The sequence below is a fragment of the Babylonia areolata genome, chromosome 8, assembly GCF_041734735.1.
Source record: "Babylonia areolata isolate BAREFJ2019XMU chromosome 8, ASM4173473v1, whole genome shotgun sequence".
Lineage (NCBI taxonomy): Eukaryota > Metazoa > Mollusca > Gastropoda > Neogastropoda > Buccinidae > Babylonia > Babylonia areolata.
The window spans coordinates 31,800,851-31,817,830 of record NC_134883.1 but is presented as its reverse complement, the minus strand read 5'-3'; the positions used below and the strand labels follow the sequence as shown (position 1 = coordinate 31,817,830).

The 16,980-nt window shown below is 39.7% G+C and overlaps 1 protein-coding gene across 4 annotated transcripts in view; it reads right to left on the bottom strand.

Annotated features, from left to right (window-relative positions):
- LOC143284741 (uncharacterized) overlaps window positions 1-16,980 on the bottom strand; it is a 66,446-nt gene that overhangs the window by 4,285 nt on the left and 45,181 nt on the right. For 2 of the 4 annotated variants that reach the window (XM_076591700.1, XM_076591701.1), the window contains exon 6: window positions 16,123-16,661. In XM_076591700.1, the coding sequence (XP_076447815.1) occupies window positions 16,649-16,661 (13 nt within the window). In that variant the 3' untranslated portion in view covers window positions 16,123-16,648. Of the gene's footprint in view, window positions 1-2,291; window positions 3,338-16,122; window positions 16,662-16,980 lie in introns of those variants that run through there. The other 2 variants (XR_013055603.1, XR_013055602.1) reach the window with 2 other exon arrangements.

Genomic DNA, 16,980 nt, shown 5'->3' with positions numbered 1-16,980 from the left:
CCAAAGTCAATCACTGTACAGCAGTTATGTCAGCCGAAGTCAATCATTGTACAGCAGTTATGTCAGCCAAAGTCAATCACTGTACAGCAGTTATGTCAGCCAAAGTCAATCATTGTACAGCAGTTATGTCAGCCAAAGTCAATCATTGTTCAGCAGTTATGTCACCCCCAGTGATTGTTGTTCAGCAGTTATGTCACGCTTCAATCATTGTACAGCAGTTATGTCAGCCAAAGTCAATCACTGTACAGCAGTTATGTCAGCCAAAGTCAATCATTGTACAGCAGTTATGTCAGCCAAAGTCAATCATTGTACAGCAGTTATGTCAGCCAAAGTCAATCATTGTTCAGCAGCTGCGTCGCCGTCATTTATGTACAACAGTCAGGTCGCCTTCAATCATTGTTCAGCAGTTGTGTCACTCTCAATCATTACTATTATTATTATTATTACTTAATTTTTTATATATTTATGTACGCTTATAGTTGACTTCATCAAGTTTTTGCGCCTTATACATATTATTAATATTAGTAGTAGTATTTTTTTAAATTTTTTTAATGTATTTATCTATTATTCATTCACCCTATTTAAATTTTTTTTTTCTCAAGGCCTGACTGAGCGAGCTGGGTTACGCTGCTGGTCAGGCATCTGCTTGGCAGATGTGGCGTAGCGTATATGGATTTGTCCGAACGCAGTGACGCCTCCTTGAGCTACTGAAACTGAAACTCAATCATTACGCCGCGTTATATTTCATCTTCAGTCATTGAGCAGCCTTTGTCACTTCCATTATGGTTTTGCAGTCATCAGTCATCTTCATCATTATACAGCAGTTGTGTGACCTTCATTCATTGTTCAGCAGTTATTTGTCACCATCGATCAGGGTACAGCAGCTATCACCTTCAATAATTGTTCATCAGCTATTTCTTTCTCAGTGATTGCGTAACAGTAATATGTCATATTCAGTCACTGAAAAACAGTTATGTCACCTTCAATATCTGAATATGTACAGGAGATATGTGCCATTTCAATAATTGTATAACGGTGAAGTCACCTCCAATCACAGTCGTGTGTCACCTTCAGTCGTTATACAAATTACGTCACCTTCATTGTACAACAGTTGTGTCATCTTCAGTTATTGTACAGCAGTTAAGTAATCCTCAATCATTTTACAGCAATTATGCAAACTTCAATCATTGTTCAGCCATAATTTTCAGTCACTACACAGCAGTTATATGTCACCTTCAATCATTGTACAGCAGTAGTCTGTCACCTTCAATCATTGTTCCACAGCAGTTGTGCCACATTCAATCATTGTATATTTCTGTCACCTTCAATAACTGTATAGCAAATGTCACATAATCATCCAGCAGTCGTAACACATTCAGTCATTATACAGAATGTAACTGTCAACTTCAATAATTGTACAGGATTTATGTCACTTTCAATATCACTGCACAGCAGTTGTCACATTCCATCATTGTGAAGCATTTAATCATTTTGCAGAAGTCGTCACTTTCACTCATTGTACAGAATTAATATGTCACCCTCTATCACTGTGCTACAGTTATGTCACCCTCAATAGTTGTACAGAAGATATGCCACATTAAATAATTGTACACCATTTCGGTCAACTTTAATCGTTGTACAACAATTATGTCATCTTCATTTTTCTACAGTAGTAATGTCGCTTTCAATCATTGTACAGCATGGCAGTTATAAGTCGTCTTCAATCATTGTAAAGCAGCTATGTGTCATTTTAAATCATTGTGCAGCAGTTTTATATCAGTTTCCATCATTCTCAAATTTATGTCACCTTTAATCATTGTCCAGCAGTTATGTCACCTTCATCCGCTGTGCATCTTCAATCATTGAACGGCAGGTATTCATCATCTTCAATCATTGTACAGCTGTTTTTATGTCGCCTTTAATCATTGTACAGAAGTTACGTCATCTTCAATCACTGAAAGCAATTATGTCACTTGTTATCGACGTACAGCAATTATTCCCCCCCCCCCCAACACACACACTCCGCCCCCTCAGTCACTGTACAGCATTTATGTCACAAACATTTGCAGAACTTATGTCACCCTTAATCGTTTCACGGTGGTTTGTATTCTTCAGTCGTATCGCAATTATTTGTCTTCAATAATGTACAATGCTCATTTGTCATCTCAGGCACACAGCAATCATCACATACCCCTTTCTTTGGCTACAGACTAGACTTCAAATTAACTATAATTTATCCCAGAGTTCCCACTTGCAGTATTGATTTTTGTCGAAGATCTGTGGATACTTACCAATCTGTACGACTTGTTCATACTCGATGAATAATTGGCGCATGGACGCACACAATTCCAGCTTCGTTATCTTATCAGAGATCGAGTTCATGGCATCTCCAACACAAGACATTATCTGAGAATTAGCAGTTCCACCATCCCCAGACATTATCTGAGAATTAGCAGTTCCACAATCCCCCGACATTATCTGAGAATTAGCAGTTTCACCATCCCTAGACATTATTTGAGAATTAGCAGTTCCACCCTCCCAAGACATTATCTGAGAATTAGTAGTTCCACCCTCATCAAACATTATTTGAGAATTAGCAGTTCCACCATCCCAAGACATTATCTGAGAATTAGCAGTTCCACCCTCATCAGACATTATTTGAGAATTAGCAGTTCCACCCTCCCAAGACATTATCTGAGAATTAGCAGTTCCACCCTCATCAGACATTATTTGAGAATTAGCAGTTCCACCCTCCCAAGACATTATCTGAGAATTAGCAGTTCCACCCTCATCAGACATTATTTGAGAATTAGCAGTTCCACCCTCATCAGACATTATTTGAGAATTAGCAGTTCCACCCTCCCAAGACATTATCTGAGAATTAGCAGTTCCACCCTCATCAAACATTATTTGAGAATTAGCAGTTCCACCCTCATCAGACATTATTTGAGAATTAGCAGTTCCACTCTCATCAGACATTATCTGAGAATTAGCAGTTTCACCCTCCCAAGACATTATCTGAGAATTAGCAGTTTCACCATCCCCAGACATTACTTGAGAATTAGCAGTTTCACCCTCCCAAGACATTATCTGAGAATTAGCAGTTCCACCCTCCCAAGACATTATCTGAGAATTAGCAGTTCCACCCCCCCCAGACATTTGAGAAATAGCAGTTCCACCATCCCAAGACGCTGTATGAGAATTAGCAGTTCCACCATTCCCAGACACTGTCTCGCTGTTGGACAAGACCCGACATCCCTCATGCTGCACATTGCCTCCATCCCGGGTAATGGACGCGGGATTGACGCCGCTCTCTGAAGAAATGAATGCTTTGGAACTGAAAACAAGCAAACAAAAATTCAAGTGTTTAATACCAGGTGGCAGCTGTGCCTATTTGTATCTGTGTGTGAGACATGCCGTTTCATGCTTATGTCCATTACGAACAGGCACAATTAGAAATAATCAGAGTACGTTTTGTTTTTTTATAGATCCAAGCACTGATAAAGAAACAGGTAAATGAAAACAGCAACTGTCCTTTGGATTAACATTCAAGAAACTGCAAATAACGAAGCATTGCACAGATTCACTATGTCGTGTCATTGCACTCAATAAGCTCTGGACACCATAGTTCCGACCAAATTATTCTCATCATGGAGAAGTCCATGGAAATTAACAAATAATGAGACAAGATGAAATGATTAACAAATAGTAAAGAGTGGTAACTCTCTCCATTACACAAGGTACACAACTTCAAGTCAGTGATGCTTACGCTACCGATTCAGCTAGCACACCGATAAATAAAAGGTAAATGAAACAAACCCAGACACTTCCTCAGAAAATAAAGTGCTGTGCCTGTCCTTCTACCAATCATTTGACATGTGCGCACAGCAGCAAAGACAGAAGAAATGTGCAAACACAAATTAGCTTTTATTCAAGACTGGCATAGCCTCTTTAATCCCGAATAAGCCACACAGAACACATGGACAATACAGAAGAAACACATGGTTGCCTCAGTGGTTTATCAACTGGAAATTAACAAATAATGAGGCCAGGAGATAAATGATTAACAAATAGTAAAGAGCGGTAACTATCTCCATTACACAAGGTACACAACTTCAAGTCAGTGATGCTTAAGCTGCCGATTCATCTAGCACACAGGTAAATAAAAGGTACATTGAAACACACCCACACACTTCCTTAAAAAAGGAAGCGCCGGACCTGTCCTTATACCAATCATTTGGCACACATCAGCAAAGACAGAAGAAATGTGCATCAAGACTAGCATAGCTTCTTTAATCCTGAATAAGCCACACATAACACATGGACAATACAGAACAAACACATGGTTGCCTCGGTGGTTTATCAACTGGAAATTAACAAATAATGAGGCCAGGAGATGAAATGATTAACAAATAGTAAAGAGTGGTAACTCACTCTATTCAACAAGTGTCTGGGTTTGTTCCAATGTACCTTTTATTTACCTGTGTGCAAGCTGAATCGGTAGCGTAAGTATCACTGACTTGAAGTTGTGTACCTTGTGTAATGGAGAATTGTAACACTTAAGCCATGTGGTGGTTGCCTGGTGGTAACGCGACCGCCAGGCAAGTGAGAGACTCTGGGCGTGGGGGATCGAATCCCACATTTGTAATAATTTTGTCCCCGTCTGCCAGACGTTGAGTTGTGGTCTGGACGCTAATCATTCGGACAAAATGATAATACGAGGTCACGTGTGTGGCATGCTATTAGCGCAAAAAAAAAAAAACCCACAAAAAAAAACAACCTTCAGTATCAAGGTTGTTCCTGGCAAAATGTGGTAACATAAACCATTCTAATATACCTCTGTGTGTGTGCGCGCGCGCGTGCGGTTGGGCGCACTTGCGCGTATGTTTTTGACAATGTCTGAGAAACAAAAAATGAGCGATTGTCGAAGAAACAGAGAGGACGTAACACAGAGAGGGAAAGAAACACACACACACACACACACACACACACACACACACACACACACACACACACAGAACTGGATACTGAATATCGAAATGTTTAATGTCATTATCTGCAAAGCTCTCGTGACACAATAGGCACAAATCAGAACAAAATGGTGCAAAACAGATAAAATGAAACAGAAAGGGAAAATAGAGTTGGATCAAAATAAACTAATAAGAGATAAGCGACACTTTGGCACTTTCTGTCATTAGCTTAAAAAAATCAGTGTACTTCGCCTTTTTTTCAGTCGTTCGTCTCCAAAGTTTGGACAGTACACAGAAAACAAAGTACATACCTTCTTATAAGTAGTTTAGCATGTAACACCGAAACACATCATCTCAATACGAACACATCATATGATTACATTGTTGAAATTGACAATGCAAACGTAACTTCCTTTTTATTTATGCTTTTTCCTTCATAGAACCCATAATAATTTTAAAATGACAAATGAATATTTGGACCGTTGGTTAACATTTTGCGAATATTTATTTCCTCGGATACATATTTTGCAAGTGGGAGTATCATATCTTCATTTTCTGTCATCAGTATGCCGTACAAATCTTTTTCTCTGCGCTGATGCTGTATTGAAAAGAATACTTTTTTCACAATTCTTCGTATCTTATGTAGTTGAATATGAAATGATTTTCATCTCTTGAGCTTTCGTTACACATTGGGCACGGAGATGTTGCTACATCTGAATCAAACCATCCTCTTGGGAGAGAGAGAGAGAGAGAGAGAGAGAGAGAGAGAGAGAGAGAGAGAGAGAGAGAGAGAGAGAGAGAGAGAGAGAGAGAGAGAGAGAGAGAACGAACGAACGAAAATGTTTTAATGAACTTTGGCCATGGACCACAATTCAAATTTCTCTGCTTGGTGTTTGATCGAAGAAGTGAACGAAGAGACATGTTTAAACAGTCTTGAGGAAATTTTGTCCGTAAATCAATATATACAGAACAAACAAACAACAAATGGTATTCATCTTCTAGTTCACCTTGACAAAAAGGACAATGCTTTAAAACATCATTTTCAGTGTACCTATTAACATTATTATTTAAAGGAAGCACATTAAATCTGGCCTGAGACAACGCCACTCTGAAACAATATTCATCAGCATTTTTTTTTTTTTTTTTTTTTTTTTGTTAACTGTAACTAGCATGGATTATTATGAATTGCCTTCTGAATCTTACAAGATGTTTAATTTGATAAATGCACATAAAAAATCGAAGTGGTGAAAGCCGCAATAGCCGAGTGGTTAAAGCGTTGGACTTTCAACCTGAGGGTCCCGGTTCGAATCTCGGTAATGGCGCCTAGCGGGTAAAGGGTGATTTTCCGATCTCCCAGGTCAACATATGTCAAACCTGCTAGTGCCTGAGCTCCCTTTGTGTCTATACGCACGCAGAAGATCAAACACGCACGTTAAAGATCCTGTAATCCATGTCAGCGTTCGGTGGGTTACGTATAGAAGAACATACCCAGCATGCATACCCCCGAATACGAAGTATGGCTACCTACATGGCGGGGTAAACAAAACGGTCATATACGTATAATGTTACATGTCTGTCTGATTGTGTATGTGTGCGTGCCTAAAATCTAATTGAATGGCACAGGAAACGAATGATGAGCGCCCAATGGCAGCCATCAGTTGGCTCTACACAGTGAGGTAGCCTGTTATGCAAATGACTCCGTGTTTGTAAAACGCTTAGAGCTTGGTCTCCGACCGAGGATACGTATCCATATAAAATTAAATCAAATCAATTGTTAGTCATGTGAACTGTTCGAAATGAATAATAAAATACAAGTAAATAAAAAAGTAAGTGTATAAATCAATAAAGGAATTATCAAGCGTTACACGTCAATGGATGGAAAGACTGTCGAAAGATAGAGAGAGAGAAAAAAAATCCCGAATCCATACGGTTTATGTATTCACGACATGAAATGAGCGGACATACCAGACATGCCAAACAGAACACAGGTTCGATTTCATCATATTTGAGACGGCCCGGTTGAGAGATGAGACAGATCACTTGATTGATTTAATGACCAATAAAATGAGGGAATAAATGATTGATCTGATTATAATTGATCAAATAATTGATTAATAATAAACATCACACATGAAATACTTGAAGAAACAACAACAAATATTTGATTGAAAAATCAATACTTGAAAAACAACGACAAAAAACAAAACAAAAACAAAACAAAAAAACAAAAAACCCAACCAAACAAACAAATAAACAAAAAACACCCACAAAAAACCAGCAGCAAGTATATAAACTCGGGTGTAATGAATTAATACTACGAAACTGGATTACGTGTTTAAAAATTAATATCAGGAGAAAAGAAAGAAAGAAAGAGACGCTATCTAAAAATAACAACAGCAAATACCCCCTGCCTGTTGCTCCCTTTCAAAGAAAAAAAAAAAAGTTAAGCCCCCCCCTCCCCCCCCTCCCCCCAACCCTGTGAGCGACATGTGTTAACAAAATGGCCGTTGCGAACGCGTCACTCTCGTTTCAAAGTAGACTGGTGCGGTCGATCTATTTATAAGACCACTGACACAATCTCTCTTCAGCTGAGAGCAAGATCAAGGCTACCCGCTAACATACCCGCATACCTTGCGGAATATGATGATCCATTAGCCTATGCCTTGCATTATACGGCAGCCCATTTACGTTGCCTTTTATGGTCAAGCTAAAAATACCTTCTTTTATACGGTGATCAAAACGCCAGTCTTTTACAGTTCAGCTGATTTCTTTTCGTTGTGATCCTCCCGGCATACAAGTTTCATTGTAGCCAGTGCTGTTTATTTCTTTTTTTGTTTAAATTCTTTTTTTAAGAATACTCCTGGTGTATTCTGTTGCAAGCACATATTATCGCGGGTACAGTTTTTTTTTTCTTCTTTTTTTTTTCCTTTCTTTTTTACGGGGGGAGCCGGGGGGGCATATATTTTCGCCGCAGGGATACTCCATACATAAATATTCACCGAAGGGACACTCCAGGCATTTATTTTCGCCGACGGGACAGTGCAGGCATGTGTTTTCGCCGAATGGACACCCCAAGCATATATTTTCGCCGAAGGGACAGTGCAGGCATATATTTTCGCCGAATGGACACTTCAGGCATATCTTTTCGCCGAAGGGACAGTGCAGACTTATATTTTCGTCGAATGGACACTCCAGGCATTTATTTTCGCTGCTGCCACTTTCCATCTGACTGTCGTTGCTTTCTCCTCTGCTGTTGATATTGCTGCTGTTGCTGCAACTGTTTATTGTTCTTGTTATTTTAATATTTGATTTTCGTTCTTGTTCTTCTTTCTCCTTTGATATGTTTTTAGGGACGAGTGCTGCTACACAAAAACTATGTGTGTGGTTAACAATTATTACTGTTCTTGTCATTGTCGCACACACACACACACACACACACACACTATTGGATGCTATGGAAACAAAATGTAATACTCCTTAATTGACTTGCATTTGTGGCAATGCATTTACCCCAGTGCATATCATCTGTGAATGTGAACAGTTGAAAACATCTTTACATCATTCATGTACAAAAATCTGCACTTCTATCTGCTTCCTTTGGAAACGTTTTATGTGACAAATAACTTATGTCTGATAGAGTTCAGACACACAAATTGGAGACGTTCAACCATAAGATTTATGAGGTGAAATGTAAGATTCCTGCAACCTAAAATACACCTCATCACCACAACTCTGACAGGTACAGTACGAAAAACCAGACACTGGAACTGATAACTGAGTGATATATATATATATATATATATATATATATATATATATAAAGAGGCCAGGAGAACAAATGATTTACAAATAGTACAGAATGGTAACTCTATCCATTCGCAAGGTTCACAACTTTAAGTCAATGTTGCTTAAGCTACCGATACAGCAGGTACGCAGATAAGCAGAAAGTTACATTGGAACAAAGCCAGACACGTTTTCAAAACGAAGGGCCGGGCCTGTCCTTGTACCAGTCACTTGACATGTGCACACCGCAGCAATGACTGAAGAAATATGCAAACACAAATTAACTTTCAATCAAGACTGGCATAGCCTTTTAATCCTGAAAAAGCTACACAGAATATGTGGACAAACAGAACAAACACATGGCTGCCTCGATAGTTGTTTTTTTTTTTTTATTACCCGAAATGAATCAACAACGAGGCCAGATATAACTGACAAAAAATCAATGTAAGTTTGTTAGCAAACAATCAAGTGGCTTCTTCATAAAAGTATCACACTGCCTATGGCAGTCTCTGACGTTCTCGGAACAAAGAAAAATACTGTATGAAGAGGTAGTATGACAGCAGATGGCTGTGAGCGTGGAAACGATAACTGAAGCCAGCCCTGTCCATGGTCGATGTCCGGACAGATCCGGGCAGTATAGCAATTAACAGATCAGATCACCACATGGTCAGTTGAGTTAAAAAAGACTCACACTCTCCGAGGCCAGTCCAGCACATGTGGGCATCAGGCAGTAGAATTATTAAGTGAGGTCCGTTAGGCTGGACATGTGTGCGAGAACACAAAGAAACAAAGAAGGCAAGCCCAGTGTTGGATAACGCCCAGCGGAGATAATGCGGCCGGACGACAGACGAATGGGGAGATTGATCAGTCCCGGGGCTATATATAAGGCTGAACACAGAGACTCCAGAGCAGACCCCAGAGCAGACCCCAGGAAGAGACCCGAAGAGCAGAGCCGAAGAGAGATGCCAGAGCAAACCCTTCGAAGACCGGTCTGCAGCTAGATGATGATTTCAAGAGGTATGTGACGTGTTAGATTCTAAGTCAACATAGGCAGTAGTTAGGTTAGGACAGGTCGTAGGATGTCTATGTTGATGACTGAAGAATGCTATTATGGATAGTTAAGTGATATGATGTTTAGCCCAAGAATGTTGAAAATATGTGACTGAATAAACAACGTATCTAGAAATGAATCAAGTCTTCAGAACTTGTTAGTTGTTATATGCTGTGAAATTATTCCCTCTCGTCACAATCTATTTCATGGTGGTGTGTCTTATTCATTTGTTGGTTCGAGCCTACTCTCTACCTTTCCACATCTCTTAGATGGTAGGCTTTCCTCCCTGTATGAAATCTTATTGTGTCAGGTAACGTTGGGCAACAAACATAGGGAACCAAAAGAAATCAGAGAGAATAGACTGCATTCCCCTGAGTTGAAATGTTCTAGGAATAAGTTGGAATTTACAGTTGATGGAGATAGGGATATTCACTCGTGAGACAGTTGGCACAAGATAAACCCACGACTTTTCCGTCGTGTGATAGTAATATTCACTGATCTGATAGTTTGTGACCATGACCTTTCAATCATTTAGTGTAAAACACCCACAGGGAAATAGCGGCACCTTTTCACCCGAGTGATAGTAACGACGCAATACACCCGAGTGATAGTGCTAATCGCCCGTGTGAAAAAAAGCATGCGTTGTTAGGCAATTGCCACAAAAATGACATCAGAAACAAGATGCTCACACACACATATATATATATTTATTTATTTGAAAGCTGTATGAATTTGTGTTGCGTGTTCATATTTCTGTATAATTTTGATTATAACAAATGAAAAAAATAAAAAGAATGGAAACAACAACAACAAAAAGGAGGGTTGAAGTTTTTGAACATGTCTAAACCCAGTCATTCCAAAGTTGGTCAATATTGCAAGGGTTAAGCAAGACATCATTTAACGGAATTCAACATGGGTGCAACAAGTGAGGGTGCGAGCATGTTTGGAAGTGTGTGCACTGTGGGTTCACAAATGTGCGTGTGGTGTGTGTGTGTGTGTGTGTGTGTGTGCCCCAGATCTCTGATCCTTCCATTGTGTGTTCATTCATTACGTTTCCCTGCCTCTCTGAAATCTTTTGCTTGGCTGAACAAAGACTTGTTCCAAGTATCCAAACCAAATTATCATTGATCACAGACAGACAGGCATAAATACGTACATAAACAGAAAGAGAGAGAGAAAGAGAGAAACAGATTAATTAGGAAAAGACCTGGACCCCTTGTGGGTGTGTGAATATTATTTTTACAAACATTATATTACTATACTATACAGGTTAGCATCAAAATACACAAATAGAAATTTAAATGTGCTGCCTTTCAATGTCTGGAACAATAAAAACTTTTTTTTCCCGAAGAAGCAATTAATGTCTGAATTGGAAGGTTTTTGCTTTATGAAAATGCAGAACTATTTCGGACATCATCATTTCGGATATGACCAGACCATTTCTGCCATCTACATCAATCAATCATTGTCGAAAAACAGATAGATTCCTGGATACAGCCAGCACGTTGGTTTAATCAAACAAAATTAAAACCATACTCCAACAAACAATGGCAAATCTTGGTCACCCAATTCTTTCTGTCTTAAGCATTTAAATCATATAAAATATCATATGCTTTGCGAAGTACTTTGCTATCCACCATTTGTAATAATCTGAACAAATACCAGATACAACTGATTATTTCACCACAAACTAAATCATTGGGCGTTTGCCTATCTACACGCTTACAAATTTTCAGAGCAAAAGTATGAACTGGTTCACTATAAACAGCAGTTTTATTTGTACGCCATAATTCCAAGGCATATACCTATTACATAAAAGTCTGTACTTCAAATAGGTTGATAAATAAATAAAATGAAATATTTACTTGTTGAGCATATGCAACTTTTTATAATGCAAATGGTCGCCCAGAGTGCCGCATGCCACACTCTGTCGAATGCCTTCTTGAAGTCTATGAATACGTGGTAGAGTTCTTGTTGGTGTTGAAGGTATCTCTCGCTCAGAATCCTCAGATTGAAAATCTGCTCAGTTGTGCTGCGTCCTGCCCTGAATCCTGCCTGCTCTTCAGCTATAATTGCTTCAGCCTGGGGTCTTAACCTGTTCAATATGATCCTGAGCATCACTTTGCTAGGATGGCATATCAGGCTGATGGTGCGGTAGTTATTGCACTGTTGTAGGTTGCCTTTCTTGGGTATAGTGATCACTAAAGACTGGGTCCATTGTGTTGGCCACTCTCCTGTCTCCCAGATCTTCTGGCTGATTGCATGTAGCGCATCGATCATAGCCTCACCCCCTGCTTGTACCAGTTCTCCTGGGATGTTATCAATGCCTGCTGATTTTCCTTTCTTCAGGGACTTCACTGCTTCCTCCACTTCTTCTCTGAGGATGGGGAAGCTGTCTGTGTCTGTTGCCGGAGGGGTGTTGAGCTTCTCTGTGTCTCCTGTTGCACGGTGTGAGTATAGATCTGCGGTGTACTCTGTCCACCTGTTCAATATGTCTTTGGACTCGGTCAGACACTTCCCGTTTTTGTCGAGAATGGTGCTGGGCCGTCCTTGCTTGCTGCTGGTGAGGTCCTTCACTATTTGGTAGGCCTTCTTGTTGGAGTGAGACAAGGATGTTTGCTCTCGCCGACACTCTTCAATGTTTTCCTTGAAAGAATTATGACAGATGCACTTGAAGACCACCAAGGAACAGTCAGCATTGGTGGCAGAACAATCACAAACCTGCGTTTTGCTGATGATATAGACGGACTCGCAGGCTCAGAACAAGAACTGGAGAACCTGGTCAGGCAACTAGACAGATCCGCCACAGCTTACGGCATGGAAATCAGTGCAAACAAAACAAAACTGATGACAAACAATGACAATGGCATCCAAACTGACATCACTGCCAATGGAGAAAAGCTTGAAACCGTGAAGAATTTCAAATACCTTGGAGCAATAGTTTCAGATGAGGGGTCCAAGCCTGAAGTATTAGCCAGAATTGCAATGACAGCTGCAACACTAGCCAAGTTGAACACCATTTGGAAGGACAAGGCAGTCAAGATCAGCTCAAAGATAAGACTCATGCGTTCTCTTATCTACTCAGTTCTCCTGTATGCTTGTGAAACATGGACCCTTACAGCAGAATTGGAGAAGAGGATTCAGGCCTCAGAAATGAGATGCTTCAGAAGACTGCTTGGCATCTCTTATAAAGACCACATAACCAATGAGGAAGTCAAAAACAGAATAAGGCAAGCCATTGGTCCCTATGAAGACCTTCTCACCACCATCAAGAGGCGCAAATTAAAATGGTTCGGCCACGTAACAAGAGGAGAGGGGCTTGCCAAGACAGTGCTCCAGGGAACAGTCAGAGGAGGAAGGAAGAGAGGAAGACAGAAGAAGAGATGGGAAGACAACATCACAGAATGGACAGGACTGAAGCTGAGCGAGGCGGTCAAATGTGCGAAAGACAGAGATGGATGGAGAGGACTGGCTGACAGGTCATCTGTAGCGCCCCAACGGCAACCGCCATGGGGCAGCTGATGATGAGCTGATGATGATAATGCAAATCAAACGTTTTTGGCTCTGCTGACTACATTTTCGACAGCACCAACAAAACTCCAGCGTGTAGAGAATATCCCCACAAGCGTGTAGAGGAGAATATCCCCACACACACAGACACACCACTTTATAATGTCAACAGGGTAATGTTCTATACTTGTAAACACTTCATATGTTTCATAAATATAATTCACAACTAACACATTTACTTTACGATGTGCTGACAGACAAGACTTACCTCTTCTCGTCCATCATGGCAACACACGAAAATGTTCCGCATATCGTTCACGTTAAGCTTGAACGCATGCGCGACTCACATGATGACCTTATCTTTATTTTTGTGAACTAGCTTTGGTTTTAGTTTCGGTTCGCGTCATGTCCTATTCTGCATGTATAACTGCTAGGCCACACAAGACTTACGTTACAGTATGTTGGCGAAAAAATCTATAAAAAAAATTATATATATATATATATATGCCTTCTGTACTGTGACATTTGTATCCGTGTTAATTCCCACCCAGTACACACACACACACACACACACATTGAGTACCGTGAGACAGTGGGAGCTCTATGGATTGCGGGCATTTGAAGACCAACAAAAACAAGTTAAACACTAGTGGTTGATAATAATAGGTTAGATAGCTCAGCAGATCGCTTTCGCGCACGCAAGCCAATGTATATGTCACAGTGTCAACATATATGTATAGATCTCGATGTTTGGCAGCTTATTTGTCTGTTTGCCCATCTGTCTAGTCTTCCGTATATCTGTCTATCATTCTTTGTCCATATGTGTCGGTCTGCCTGTCAGTCATTCTATCAGCCCATTATTCTACATATCTATCAACCTATTTGTCTATCTATAATTATACATGTATGTCTATCGTTCTGTCTAGCCTTCTGTCTGTCTATTTCATCTTTTTTTTCTGTCTGTTTAATAATAGACATCGTCATTCTAGCTGCCTGTTTTCAACATAAAATGTGTTTCAGGGATCATTGTCTCTATGTCTGTATATCTGTTTATGTGCTACCTGTCTCTGTCATAGTTTGTGTTTGTGTTGTGTTCTGTTGTGTTGTTTGTGTGTTGTTGTTGTTGTTGTGTTGGCAGGGCTTGGAGGGAGTGTGGGAAGAGATAGGTGGAAGTGTGTATGTGTTTTATTGGAGATTGACAAATCTTGACGGGGTCTCTTTGAGATCTGTTGAACACCTTTTTGAAAATGCGTTCTTGGCTTGTTCGTGTAGCTGACACCCTCAACACTCACATTAAGCACGGGTATTCTAACTTGCATATTGATTTTCTGGATGCATTCACACTTCGGGGGATTAAAACACGTGTGGTGACGAGAGAGGGCAGGACGAAAACAAGATTTCGTTTCTCACAATATCCTTTGTGGTACAAACGGGTGTCGGGGTGGGGTGACCCGTAATCTCAGGCTATCCCTTCACTAGCATACACGGATAAGGGAAGAGAACAGTGTGGCTGTGCAGGTACAACACACAACACTCTGTAATGTGCATGTGCTGTCATCGTGCACGTTCGTGTCCATGTATTCTTGTCTCACTGGTGTAAACAAATAGCGAGTCTGTGTAATAACCCGGTGTTTCGTGTGTGTGTGTGTGTGTGTGTGTGTGTGTGTGTGTGTGTGTGTGTGTGTTGTGAATGTGTGTGGATGTGTTGGGTTACTGAAACAAAGAAGGTACTTCATTCCTGACAAAATAAAAAAGGAGGGTTAGATCACACTCGCAAGACTCCATTTCTGTCCACATGCACCAAACAATTGTGGCAGACATGCACGATCTTTTTTTTTTTTTTTTTTTGTTTGCGTACGGGGAGGAGGAGGAATTTTGTTTAATGTCCCGTCACACACATATCAGTGATTGAAGACATTTTCTTAAATTGTTTATGAATACATTTGAGTAGTATAGGTTAGAAGGAGTGGGAAATGTGAATGAATGGAGGGTTGGGGGAAACTGGGCAAATGATGGTGGAATGAGGGTGAAATTTGAAAAAAAAAAATCTAAATACAGTTACAGGAAATTACTAAAAGGACTTCGTAAAAGAGAAGTCGTTAAACTGACAAGTGAAACAACTGATAATGAATGCAAAAAGTCAAAAAACATCAACGTTCTCAGTCCCTTGTGAAGACACACTTTCGTGTACATAAGGCTTCATCAAGCTACAGTAAAAAATGATATGCTTAATTGTCAGGTTACTAAAGCATATGCACTTGACAGAACAATACTTGGTCCGTAATGAATTTGGTAATAGTCTGAGAGCTAAACTCAGAATTGGTCTGCGAATCGGACCAAAGTCTAAGAGAGTCAACTGACGAGGTTTTAGACTTGAATTCAAGCACCTGTAGAAGTCTCTTTCTAGTGTATTGCTTATTTCCTTGTATGACAATGGGCAATATACTTTTGTACTATCTGTATAATTCTTTGCTCCCCTTTTTGCTGCCCTGTCTGCTTGGTCGTTATAAAGGAATCCAGCATGGGATGGTTTCCAACAAAAATCAACATTTGTACCCTTCACAAATAGGGAGTGCAATAAAAACCTAATTTCAAACAATAAATATTCTCTTTGATTATTCTCAAAAAGGAGCGTACGTGTCTGTGTCACTATGAACACCCTTTGGCGCTGTAAGTGATAATGAAGAGGGAGTTGTCATGTCCACACGACAGTTGTGCGCGGCAGAATGAACACACCTTAACCCGACCCAACCTATCCCAGACACTTTACCCAACATCGAAAAAAGAAAACAGACAACACAGTTGGTTTAAATAAACTTTAATTATTCAACAATACACATGATTACAATGCATTGAATGACAAAAGAGCATCAACAAGCTTAAAGCTTATACTGTGCTCACAACGTTGCACTTCAATTTTATCATGACGGCAGATGAACCATATTATGACTTGTATGAAATAACATGCATAAACAGTAAGTAATGTAATGATGAAATAAAACAAATAAACAAACAGTACATAATATAGTAAAATAATGCTAATATCAATATTAACATGAGATTAAATTTATTATCACCAAAGTAATTGGCCTAATAGAAGAAAAACACGAAGAAGAAGAAGAAAATTTAGAAGAATGGAGGGTAAGGTGGTGGAGGAGGGGGAACAGAGGGGAGAGGAGAAATTCTAACAGATCATTGGCCAATCCATTCACCTTGAATATTTGGTCAGTCAAAAAATTCAACACAGTTTCCTCCAAAGAACAGAGAAGTAGACTTACTGGCTGTGAACACTGCAGTGATCACTAGCTGACAGCTGAAATCTTGCAATAGTTTTTCAGTACAACGCCCTGCAACCAAATTATAAACATCATAATTCCAAGGTGCACCCACTCTTGAATTCTAGGATGTTTGTTTATTTTTATTTTCCCGACCTTTACTGATTGATCATTAATACATGAGCCCAATATTCATTTAACCTGTATACTGATCAACAAACAGTGCTTTAGTATAATGTCAAACCACATGTAAGCAGAGAATTAAAAGATTAAGTCGTTAGAAACAATAACAAAATAAAAGAGTTCAGTTAGTAATTACTGGCCTTTGCTTATCTGAAGCAACATAAAGCTTCACTTCTTAATCAGTTCATTGCCAGAGAATTTTGTAAAA